The sequence below is a fragment of the Crassostrea angulata genome, chromosome 6 (genome assembly GCF_025612915.1).
Source record: "Crassostrea angulata isolate pt1a10 chromosome 6, ASM2561291v2, whole genome shotgun sequence".
NCBI classification, from domain to species: Eukaryota; Metazoa; Mollusca; class Bivalvia; order Ostreida; family Ostreidae; genus Magallana; species Magallana angulata.
Window position 1 is genome coordinate 18,344,322 of NC_069116.1, and position 12,880 is coordinate 18,357,201.

At 36.0% G+C, this 12,880-nt stretch overlaps 2 protein-coding genes across 6 annotated transcripts in view; both read left to right on the top strand.

The window, feature by feature from the left end:
• The window catches only part of LOC128189747 (short transient receptor potential channel 7-like), a 68,841-nt gene extending 67,314 nt beyond the window's left edge, over window positions 1-1,527 (top strand). For all 4 annotated transcript variants that reach the window (XM_052861483.1, XM_052861484.1, XM_052861482.1 and 1 more), the window contains one exon: window positions 55-1,527. In XM_052861483.1, coding sequence (XP_052717443.1) covers window positions 55-308 — 254 coding nt within the window. In that variant the 3' untranslated portion in view covers window positions 309-1,527. The remainder of the gene's footprint in view (window positions 1-54) is intronic.
• Window positions 1,528-2,602: 1,075 nt separating this feature from the next.
• LOC128186673 (uncharacterized) lies at window positions 2,603-11,961 on the top strand. Of its 2 annotated transcripts, XM_052856514.1 has the most exons (17): window positions 2,603-2,723; window positions 2,869-3,176; window positions 3,278-3,329; window positions 3,535-4,368; window positions 4,533-4,740; window positions 4,893-5,024; window positions 5,159-5,347; window positions 5,576-5,729; window positions 5,953-6,089; window positions 6,202-6,240; window positions 6,347-6,536; window positions 7,556-7,682; window positions 7,870-8,356; window positions 8,449-8,500; window positions 8,710-8,921; window positions 9,136-9,220; window positions 11,190-11,961. In XM_052856514.1, the coding sequence occupies exons 2-17, from the start codon at window positions 2,909-2,911 to the stop codon at window positions 11,546-11,548; spliced, it is 3,525 nt and encodes a 1,174-aa protein (XP_052712474.1). In that variant the 5' UTR covers window positions 2,603-2,723; window positions 2,869-2,908; the 3' UTR covers window positions 11,549-11,961. The 2 variants fall into 2 exon arrangements, with proteins under 2 accessions (XP_052712474.1, XP_052712475.1); XM_052856515.1 differs by lacking the exon at window positions 9,136-9,220 and having other exon boundaries at window positions 11,190-11,373.
• The last annotated feature ends 919 nt before the right edge of the window (window positions 11,962-12,880 follow it).

The window sequence follows — 12,880 nt, forward strand, 5'->3', positions numbered from 1 at the left end:
TATCATATTCTATTAGTAGAAGAAGCTAAAATGAACCTTTGTTTTATTATTCAGACGATTTTGAAGAAATTAAACAGGATATATCTAGTTTTCGATACGAAATGTTAAACCAGATCAAAGCGAATGAATTCAATATCAACGAAATGGCGACTTCCGTTTCCTCCCTTTTGAAATACGTCAAGACGCTTGCGCGGAATGGAAATCCAAGTCAGGAAGACGATTCTCCGAAGGAGGAAAATGAACAGTCTCTAGAAGATGAGACACAGAACCAAGATGTCCCAGACACAAACGACACTGGAGCACTTTGAACTATGCGTCCTATTTCTTGCCAAAGTTGACATAGTGAATGTGTTTTTGAGACGGGTTATCTCCCCTTTTGCAAGAGCTGTTTGTATTTAAAGCACCAGAATCTGTCTCGCCATGTGTATGAAATCTCATGAGAAGTTACAATATTATAATTGTCAATTGTTACTTTTCTTTAGAGAATATATGTTGTAAAAATGATACAACAAACATTTTTGATTTTTCGAAAAGGAAAACCAAGAGACATTTACACTGTGGAGTTGTTCCCTTGAGTATTTGTATTTATTTCACTGATACCTTCTCAGATTATGTTTTAAATTTAAGATCGCTATCAAAGTGTGAATGTGAGTTATGATGTGGCTGGATTTTGTGATATTTTGGACCTATTTTGTGTTGTCTGTGGCCCACCGCCTGTCGTATTGTGATACAGCGACGAGAGGACTTAAATGCGTAGGAATATCGATATGGCTGGTCCATTGAGGTTTTTTGTTTATGGATTATTTCGCTGTCGTGAAATGTCTCTTGCTGTCCGAGACAGTATTTGTCAACCAACGAATGTTAACTTGATGCTTTACTATGTATGTTATATTCTGTCAGTTTCAATTAAAAGAAAAAAATTAATTTTGTCCTTTTTGGGAGTTGATTTTAATCAACTCTCCTATGCAGTTACTCAGACAAACCGAAAGTGAAACAGTGTTTGAACCTCAGCACAAATCATTGCTGCTGACAAGACTTAGTTCTTGAAATTAATTGATAAATTCGATGTAATGTATGCTAAATCATTGTTTTTCAAGGAAACTTATTTATAAATACCTTGAAAATACATGTAGTCAGATTTTAAATGGTACGAACAATTTAAATATTTTTTGTAGTCGTATGTATTCCTACGCCAGAGTTCAATATAGTCTCGTTAAAACCGACGCTCGGCTGTCTCTGTAAATCCTTGTCGGAAATTTACGGTGTCAGCCGAGCGATTGGTTGAACGAGACTAGAGTTCAATATTGCTTGGATCCATACAATTTTCGAGAAATATTTCTATTACTGATACATAGTTTGATTGAATTAATTTTATCTTTAAATATTATTTAACATGATTCATATGGGGGTTTCTCGACATTCTTGTCGAAAAAGTCCAAAAATTCATATTATAAAAATGTGCGTAATTCAACTTCATAAATTAGAAACTACATGTACTTGTCATGCAAGATTTTAAAATAAATAAACATCGACAAAATCAACTCCCGTCAGTTCTTCAGTACTTTGATTTATTTATGGGTCTTGAATCCCTTTCACTATTGGATAAAGATGTATGGTTTAGAACTTCATATTCCAACCTGAGCAGAAGAGAGCCGTGTTACTGAGTACAGAACCACACCGGTGCAGTAGAACGAATTTTCACAAAAAAGTTATTTTGCCGGAGGGATTGCTTTCATGCATCGAATTGTCTTTTTATAATGAAAACTTTTGCATATGAAACGTTGGCACGCGGAAACATAATCTATGATCAGTGATTAATAAAATTTAAATGGAACCCGATATTATGGAACACTCTATATATGAAATTATAAATGTCCAGTGAACTAGATAACCCATCACCTCGGATCACTAATTTTGGATAATGTGTCGTGATTCGATTGAAGTATTGTCTTTCACCAGTTCTATGGTGACCTCATTTCGCTTATTTCCGAACATGTACAGTTCTGAAACATTTATATAGGGTGTCCGATTTATATCAACATTCCATTAAAATTTTAGCAAAATTCATCATTATAAGGCTGGTGATTAAGTGTTCTTTCTAATAATACTAATTAAAATCTAGTCCCTATGTCGCCGTCACTGAAATGTAACTTTCACAGCGTACATCTGACATTTAGTCATTCATTTTAGGAAAGCTTTTAAAATTCTTTTAAAGTTAATGGGGTTATTCTATGCATATACATTGTAGATAATTATGTATATAAAGTAAATTGCAATAGATGCATCAAATTCATTTTCCCTCATTTCGATTTGTTTTACGAGCAGATTCATTTTTTTTCTTATTTGCAAATGGTCGTAAGAATTTTAATTGTGTTCTTACATGTGAGTTTCAATATATTAATATCTGTACAGATATTTTTCTTGACTAGAAGATTACCATTATTGTTACTTTAAAAACATTCCATTCTTTTTTCTTTCTTTTTTTTTTTGGCAATTTTTTTTTTGGTTAAGGGGACCTAATGAAATGTTAGGCTATACATTGTATACAAAATACATTTCGATCTTTAAAAAGTCCAGTGACTTACCGTCTTGGATCACGAGATCTACATAATATATCACTGAACACCTGTAGTATAGCATTTCATTATCTCTTTGGTAATCTCAATTCGATAAGTTTAAAACAAAATCAAGTTTCATTCAAACATGGTGGAAAGCAATTCATGGTGAGTTTCAATGATTATTTTCATCGAAATATTCAATGAATTCTATTCCTGAAATTTATTGTAATTTATATTTGTACACAAAAATCGGCCACAATTAAATCAACAGACGAAAATTCAATGGTGCCCGTTTAACGATTATTTGCAGAATATTATGAGAAAAACTAGTAACTGAACAACGTATCAAGATGGATGCGCATTCTTTGGAATCTTTTCGAGAATGTAAATTGAACCTTCTAGAAATCCTGGAGGTTGAGACAGAAGACTGGATGAATGACCACTACAAACAGCTGATCAAAAAGGCAGGAAACGAGGCCAAGCTGATCATCACAACAGCCTCCCACTACCTGCTCCAGCTGAGGGACGAACTCAAAGACTTCAAGGAGATACTCCGGAAGCTGAACATCAAAATGGCGGAACAAGTCGTCGGGATTACCAGCAGGGGTTTATTCATTGGTGAGACGTTCTTTTACTAAAAAGTTTGAATTTTGACAAGGAAAGTACTGATAGCATGTAGATGATATATGACTGACTTACATGTACGTGGTTCGTTGCAGATGGAGAAACGTTGAGTTTAAATGGGAAGGAAGATCTCAGCAGTTTGAAAAGGTGAAAACCTCATAATGGTTTATAAGCTAAATATGATCGAAGAATTCTTATATTTTGTTCGATCATTTTATGTTTGATATTTGCAAAATACTATAAAAGTTCGTGTTTAATGAATCATATACTTTCAATTTGGTTAAAATTTCCATTATTTTTCCCTATACTTGTAACAAACCTGATATATTTCTCTCCACTGCGCCACCTATAGCGATGAGTTCCGGTTTGAATTCGGAGAAGCCAAGTGTCTCTTAGATCGTCAGGTCCAAATCAAGCTGAACCTGGACATCAAGAAATCCATAAAGCAGACTAGAGAGATCCTGGACAAGGTCGATGATGACATCATGGTGAACACGGTTGCCGTGGAAAAGCTGGAAGATTTCATCCAGAAGTTGGCGGAAAAGGTGATTGAGGAAGAGACAACCGATCAACTCGAGGAAAGTAAAAAGGATGAAGTGGAAAACGGGGATGGGGATACGAAAGAGGAGGATGGAAAAGATAACGCTGGAAAGGAAGAGGAGAATGATGCGGGGAAACATAATGAGATAGACGATAGGGCAAACATTGAGACCTTAGCAGAAGACAAAAAGAGTGAAAGCGACACCAATGATGGCAAGGGTGGGGAAACCCTCACACAGGAGATCGACAACGATTCAAATGATACCGAAAAACCTCAGGGCTCAACTGAATCACTGATGTCAACGGAGGAAAAAAGACTGGATGGTGGATCTGAAAAAGACGATGATGAAAACGACGACGTCACTGGGAACGAGGATGTATCTGAAGACGAGAACGCGTTGGAAAACACTGAGAGCGATGAAAACAAAGAGGATAGACTCCAAGATATCCACGACGTGAATATAAATGATGGTGATGGTGAAGAGGTTACCCATTACGCAAATATGAATGGCGATGATTATGGTGAAGACAGAAGAAATGATCATAAGAACGAAGATATAGAAACGTTGATGTTAAACGAGCTACAGGAGCACCCCGACCAGGAGCCAGACAACCCGTTCCCTGCTGAAGACTGGGACACATTTGTGTAATCATCGAAAGATATATTCAATTCATAGCACTTATATTATAAAATCGCAATGTATATGACATTTTGAATAGTTTATGCAAGACAGAATGTTACTGTCATCTACACTTTTGTAAGTAGCTTCAATATATATTTGGTAACAAATAGCTCGTTTTCTGTTTCAGGTATTATCGGCCGATCAAACACTCGGACAGCGAGGAAGAGGAAGTTATGTGTGCTGTAATTGTCAAACGTGAGATGCTGAGACAGAGCGATATCATGTGTTCCGTTTCAAAGAATCCAAACGACCTCAGAGCTTATCTGAAGAACAAATACGAAAAACTGCTGTCATACTTTGTTACTGTGAAATTTCTTCGAGAACCAGTCGATATGGTAAGGAGCAATTTTGAAAAACAATATTGATTTTTGGAAGCATTGCATGTCTAGTCGAAAAAAAAGTTGTTTGTACTTTGTCTTTTTTTGGTTTTTATCCTTTGTGTGCTTGTTAATTACATTATACTATGTATTTTTTTTTATAAAACCAGGGAGAATGTTTCGTCTTTGTACCATACCAACAACCGTCAAAAACACTGCAACACGTGATTAGAACTCGATCACCACAAGGCCAGTGGGCGGATGTGACACCAAAGAACATCTCTAATCTTACATCACTTCCGGTAGATTTCCTAATTTTATTATACTTGTAAATATTGACATTACTAAATGTTCCTTTCACATGTGACTTAATACACTATCAATAAGTTTGATGTTTTAAAGAAATTATAAAAATTCACCTCTCTTCGTATAATAGGGAGTAAACTTAAGTGGGATTGAGATTCATGAAAAGGACCCATTTGGTCTGATAGTGGTGGCAAAAGAAAATCAAATTCACTGCAGCGTTCCCAAGGAAGGTATTGCTATTGAGCCGGAAAACGACAGAAACATGACAATTCTCGTCTCGCCTGTCACGTTCGGCGGCGAGACTTGTATCTCTTTCTTGGTAAGAAACAATTAAAATAAATGAAATTTTCATTTTTTGAAAATTTCTTCATTACCATAAATATAGCATGCGCGGATGCTATTAAAACAAATTATTAACGTGCATGTTTTTCTTAATCGAATTGGCTGTGTTATTCTGTTAGAGTTATTTTCACCGTGGCTATTTTATCTAAATGATAAAAAGAAAAAAATTCTTTAGCAAATACGACTTAATCTATTGCAAATGCAGACAGAAGAGGTATCCATAGAAAGACTTGAAGCATACAAGAAAGATAACTCTGAATTTATGCACGTGAGCAGTGTGGACGCGAGGTTACACATTGTTTGTGATGAGGCCACAGAAGACGATTTATCCGTTGTGTTCTATGATCTTTTGAGAATCGGTGTGTAAAACTTATTTATATACACTTTTCACTATCCGTTATGTTGACACATAATAAATATAACCCTCAAATATTACTTTTCATGTTGACTCGAGTTGTCATTTTTGCAAATCAATTCTTTACAATAATTACAAACATCACTTTGTAAAATTGAGCGGTACGTACACATGTACATTTTTGGTCTTACAACCAAGGAATTGAAATGAAATTTTTTTTTTAACAGAAAACAGTGAATCCGACGACTTCCGGTCGCCTGAAAAAGAGGCGCTGCGCCGATGCTGGAGGCGTCTGGTTAATGGTCTTGATGTAGAAAAACTCCTCAAAAAATTGGAAGAAAGAAGAATCCCAGCCAAGTCCCGAGTAAGTTTAAAACAATATGTTAGTGCCAAAACAAAGTGGTTCAATTGATAAAAAAAAAATGAACGTTGAAAATAAAATACATGTAAGTTGTAATTTCTCCTTTTATTTTCAGTCCAAAATAGATTCTGTGAATTTCCGCCAAAAAATAGAGGTATTGGATAATCGGTTTAAATGGTTAAACAAAGACAAAAAAATCACTTAATTTATTACATGTCAGCTATTGGATTTCAGCAATTACATGTATAACCATATTGCAGAATGAAGAGTCAATGGGAGATAAGGCTCGCCTGTTATTGAGAGAAATAGAACAATGGAATAAAGAGGACATAAATGGTTTTGTTGTCTGTCTTCGAGAATCAAAACACTCTTATCTAGAAAAAATATTCGCCGAAACCGTCGATAAAATCGCAAAGGAACTGAAATCCACAACTGGAAATACCCTGCAAGGTGGTAATTTCATCGCATTGATTGCACTGAAATCTGTACTACAATATAAAAATAATAGACTCGAATTTTTGGGCTTTAATACCGAGAAATAGGAAAAGTACTGTCTCTTGTTTTATATATTCTAAATATCATTGGTACTGGAAGATTACCAATTTGTTTTTATCTTTTCCACATCAAGCTTCACTAATTAATAATCAACGAAAATTCTTTTAAGAAATCCGGAAATCATTGGATTTTTTTTAATCTACAATCTTGCGCATGCGCATTACATTCACCGGAGACTCTTTAGTTTATGTTTCCACAATATCACATTTGCATAAATAAACTAAAAAACGATGATTCAAATACGTGTAAATTTTCATTGAAAATTTGCTGTATTTTCTGTTCATCAAAGAAAATACGGGAGATAGCTCAGTGCATTTAATAAGAAAAAATCCCGAAAGTTCCGAATGTCAACGTGGTGTGTAAATTTGAAGCGAGTGAAAAACGAATGCGTTCAGTGTATTGTCTCTGAAGCAAAGAAAATACGTGAACGTTGGGGAAAAGGTGTTGAATTCTTCTTATGAATTGAATTTTAGATGGAAGGTATTTACAGTCTCAAAATGGTTTGTTATAAATAATTTGATTGTTATTTTCAATGCAGCTTCATTAATTTTCTCCAAAATTGTTTCGGAGCTATTCTACAATTTTTTGCTACATAACGGGTATATGGAAGGCATTTTAACTGTGGTGAAGGCCTGTCCCGAGACACAGTTAGATTCTAACTAATTAAGCAGAGTGTAGTGAAATTAATAGCATTATTGTAGGGTTAAAGCTTGGTTATGTAAATGTCAACAATACGGGTGTCGATGTATCTATTTCTTAAATGTCCGATATCATATGCAATGTCAACCCGTGCACGCACAGGTAAAGTAAAGTTTTAAATGTACAGTTCATTACAAGTATACCGAAGAAAAAAAATTGAAGTGTGTTATTAGTATAGTTTTATCATACAACACCTGTTATTTTCATCTAATCAGGAAACCCGGAAATAAAGACTCTTGTAAGGAAAAATGATGGTCCATGGGTGCCATCCAACCCTGTCACAATATCAGAAAGGCCCGAAGATTTCGTCCTTGTCTTACCTCCCGGGGGAAGAGAATATCAGTAAAAACAACACTGCTCTTAAATCATGAGTTTACTTAAAAATACGATAAACAATGATTTTAAAAGCATAAAATCATGAAATTGTTGTGTTTGATTTAACTTTTTGCATGCTAGATACTGTAAAATTGATAAACAAATGCATTGTATTCTACTGATACTGTGGGTCTCAATTGTTCTTAATTTTCAGGATCATCGTTTTACATCTTTCTGGACAAATGATGAAGCGAGATCTTTGTGCTTTTGGTGACGTCTTATCAAATGACGTCAGCGGAACTCGTACCTCGTTGATCTGTAGACAACACTCCAAACAACCGGAGAAGATCACCATACAGTGTGTTCGCTCAGAGGCCGCCGCCTCCAGAATCAAGCACTTGGAGGACAATGGCTACACCTACGGTTGGGAAGAAGACATACAGTTTGGCATGTGTGACGGCGAATCCTTGGAGATCACATTTGACCTCAACCTTGGTTTGGTAGATATCGGGGAGGATGGGGTACTAAGGATGTACTATTTTTCTTACCTCGATACGGCCCAGTTTGTTGGGGATTTGTTTCTGGTTGACGAGCGAGCCCAATCCCAGGAACCTTTGTTTTCCGGAGACCTCTGCTACAATGTGGGTGCCGTCAAACAGAGACCTCCTAGATCTGGCTGCATCAAGGTCACGCTTCCAAAGGTATGGCCATTCATGTAGTTTGATTTAATGGGGATTTTTTTTTCATTGATGTTTATGTGATAGGATTAAGCCTCTTTGATTTTTTTCTGTAGTCAGCGGCTCCATACATCGATCGAACTCCATTCCGGATGTTACATGTTCAAGGTATTTCTTATAACTCAAGACATTTTTATGTTTATTTCACAGGATTTGATCACGTGACCAACCAACTTCATATTCCGGTGAACTTTTTAAATTGCTGTTTATTTCTTAAATGAGTTAATGATAGTATACATAGTGAAGTGCATATTTAGATTTAAAATCTTGAATCCGATTTGCGATATGCTCGCATGGATATGATATATTCTTTACAGTGATCGCCCTTGCAAAGTACATTGGTTTCCGGTTAAGTGCTCTTGGAAGAGACAGTGTTCTACAGTTTGCATCCTCTTTGGTGGAAGACGAAGCTTTGCGCAGACGCCTGTATGTTAAGGTTCGCAGAGTTTGCCGTGGTAAGGATGACGCAGCGAGGTGCGAAATGTTCATAATCAACTGGGCAAGGCAGCGTCTAAAGTTTGAAAATAAAGTATGTGTCTTATTTACCTGTTATAGAAAAGTGAAAATCATTTTTAATTTTTTTCAATATCAAAAAGCTTTCCAAAAGCAGTGAATTGCACTTTATTTCAACTCTACAAGTCACATTATTTTTCAGTACGTCTAATGTAAAGTTTCAATTTAACGGCCTTTCAGAAATTTTTGAAGATAATTGTTTTAGATCTGAGTTATATATTTGACAACAGGCTATATTGCTAATTGATGCCCTGGGATTCGAACCTGACATACAGGCTGACGTCAAAGATTTCTCATTAATTTATTCCGATTCAGGTAATTTTCAAAACAAACAACTAGCATTATCCACTCCACTCTAACTTCTTTTCAGTGTTTTCTATTCCCATGACCTTCTATTTTTCTTACAGTACTGACTTTTCTGGTACAGATATGTCTTGCAAAGACTTTTTAGCTCACCTGAGCTGAAAGTCAAGTGAGCTATTCTGATCTATTTTTGTCTGTCGTCCGTCCGTCTGTCCGTCTGTCCATCTGTCTGTAATTTTTTCACATTTTCAACATCTTTTCAAGAGCCAATTTCAACCAAACTTGGCACAAAGCATCCTTAGGCTAAGGGGATTCAAAGTTGTGAAAATTAAGGACCATGCCCTTTTGCAAAGGGAGATAATTAGGAATTTATAAAAATTTCGAGAAATTTTCAAAAATCTTCTTCTCATGAACCATAAGACCAGGAAAGCTGAAACTTGTGTGGAAGCATCCTCAGGTAGTGTAGATACAAAATTGAGAAAATCATGATCCTCGGGGTAGGGTGGGGCCACAATGGGGGGGTCGAAGTTTTACATAGGAATATATATAGTAAATCTTTAAAAAATCTTCTTCTCAAAAACTAATCAGCCAGGAAAGCTGAAACTTGTATGAAAGCATCATGAGGTAGTGTAGATTCAAAGTTGTGAAAATCATGAACCCCGGGTGTAGGGCGGGGCCACAATGGGGGATCAAAGTTTCACATAGGAATATATATAGTAAATCTTTAAAAATCTTCTTCTCAGAAACTAATCAGCCAGGAAAGCTGACACTTGTGTTGAAGCATCCTCAGGTAGTGTAGATTCAAAGTTGTGAAAATCATGGACCCCGGGGGTAGGGTGGGGCCACATTGGGGTGTCAAAGTTTAACATAGGAATATATAGAGTAATTCTTTAAAAATCTTCTTCTCAAAAACTAATCAGCCGGCAAAGCTGAAACTTGTGTGGAAGCATCCTCAGGTAGTGTAAATTCAAAGTTGTGAAAATAATAACCCCTGGGGGTAGGGTAGGGTCACAATGGGGGGTCGAAGTTTTACATAGGAATATATAGAGTAAATCTTTAAAAATCTTCTCTTCAGAAACTGATCAGCCAGGAAAGCTGAAACGTGTGTGAAAGTATCCTCAGGTAGTGTAGATACAAAGTATGTATTATGTATTATCGTACATTGTCCAGATAGTTTGTATTATGACTCCATTAAGCTGATTTTATTACACCTATTGTTTCTCAGGTGAGCGATGTGGCCCATGGGCCTCTTGTTTTTTATTCATTCCACAGACAACTGACGTAATAAAGTTTTGTCATAATAAAAATAAATACCCTATTATAATACAACCTTGTGTATCATTAGGTATATGGTTTTTATCTTTATTATGACAAAAATTAATAACGTCATGATTTCAAATTTTTAAAAATGTTCCCTTTTAAGGAATTGAGTCATATATTTCTACAACCACAAACCCTATACCTAAAAAAATTTATCAATATGATATTTTTGGCGAGATTGATTTAAAAAAATTTACTAGATCAAAAGAAGAAATTGAAGATGTAATATAATGTCAGGTTTACAAAAAGACAGACAGACACCAGGTGGTCAGAAAAAGCTCAATTGAACCTTAAATTCAGTTGAACAAAAATCAAGATTTTTTTCTTTCGTTGAGAAACGACGCAGTTCTTTGGTGCATCTGTCACTGTTCGAGATATTCTATCCATCACTTCAACAACGCACTTGTATCTGATAGCAGTATATACATTACCACTTGGTTTTAACGTCTTGATTTCGATTGCAACTCACTTTGAACAATTGGGGAAACCGTTATTGGTACAATGTACCAGGTATATTAATTCTTCAAATGATATAATCGTTCCCTTCGCTATTCGCTGTCAGCTACAATGTATATTAACTTTTCCAATGATATTATCGTTCCCTTAAATTATATATATGACTTGCAATAGAAACCGCAATAGAGACCTTCTTTTTTCGCAGGCGTACTTTGTGACCACTACCTGCAAAGAATGTCTGAATTCATAGGAGAGGAATGGATTTCTTTGGGGAGGAATCTGGGCATCCCGGACCGCGACCTGAGACTTCTGCAAATTGATTTTAAAGACAAGGCGGAGAGGAATTACAAACTACTGGATACCTTCAGGTTGTCTAGGACCGCCATTGAGCAGGGATCTGGTGTGATCCGGTTTTTGCTGCGGGCCTGTAAGGGTGCTGGATGTACCGCTGGTTTGATCACGTTCATTCGGTACATCGCTGGAATATTCAAAGAACAAACGTTCATGAGATCCCAGAGTTGGATGAGTCTGAGCTCTGCAATGCCATCTGTAGAAATTACATAGCCCTTAAGCATAAACATCAATAGTAGCTACAAGTTGGTCAATTTTAACGAGTTTCAGTTAATAGCGATCGCTTTTATTCAAATGTATGCATGGTAGAAATTATTTGTATGGCAACTAGAGCCTTTTTGACATTTTATACTTTGTATATTATGTTATCAATGTACTAGTATTTTTTTGATAGCTGCATCTGCTTTCTAACAATGATGGTTGTCGATATAATCACAAATAGGAATACTAGTACTGGAGTGTACAGGTGTAACGTACATTTAAGATTATATTTTGCTAGTAAAATCTATCAATTGTTTGTTTAAAGTCTTCATTATTTTTGTCTAGTTCTGTCAGCCATCGAACAATACTTTCACTTTTCAGTGTCTTTGTAAGCTCTTCTTCTAGAGGAGATTGGTTCGTCTAAAAATGGCCACGACCGCCGAGCCCCCTTAAACAGAAACAGTTTGCTGCTAACGTTGACGATATACCAATATAGGCTGCTAACGTTGACGATATACCAATATAGGCTTCTAACGTTAACGATATACCAATATAGGCTGCTGACGTTGACGATACACAAATATAGGCTGCTAACGTTGACGATATACTAATATAGGCTTCTAATGTTGACGATATACCGATATAGGCTTCTAACGTTGACAATATACCAATATAGGCTTCCAACGTTGACGATATACCAATAAAGGCTTCTTTCATTCCCTGGAAATTGAAGCAGTGCGTTTACAAGTTTCTGTGACAATGGCGACAGAACTTGAATTTATGACAACATACTCTTTCTGAGGTTTGTGATGCTTGTATAAGCCTTTTTCATACACGTCAAGAACTGTGAAGGGTTGGTATGCAGTATTTCGACATACTGTGTTGGAAAAATGACCTTAAATCATTCTTTAATGTGGTAATATTTAGCGTAGAAACGATCTGATCTCCTTTTTATCTAGAAATTGAAGGACTTTTTATATTTTCTCTTCAGGGTAGGGGGTTGCTAATGAAAAACAATACATCTTCAAGTCGCGTCCACTTTTTTCTTTACATGCGCGTATATCGTTACAATTAATAGCGCCATTAGTTTTATTTCACAGTTTTACTTGAAATCATCCCTCGTTTTATAAGAACGTCTGTACTTTCTGCTGACTTCTACTTCCTAAGGTACAACTATTGTCATGAGAGAGGAGATCAGTAGAGCAGTGGGTCAGTGTAACAAAAATAGTCGGGTTCGGTTACCCAGAACTACTTTAAAATGAACCCGCAAATAGTTCAGAGTGATTGGTCTCCATTTTTTTAGGTTGTGTCTCGTTTCATCTGCTTACAAAACAGACCATTCGT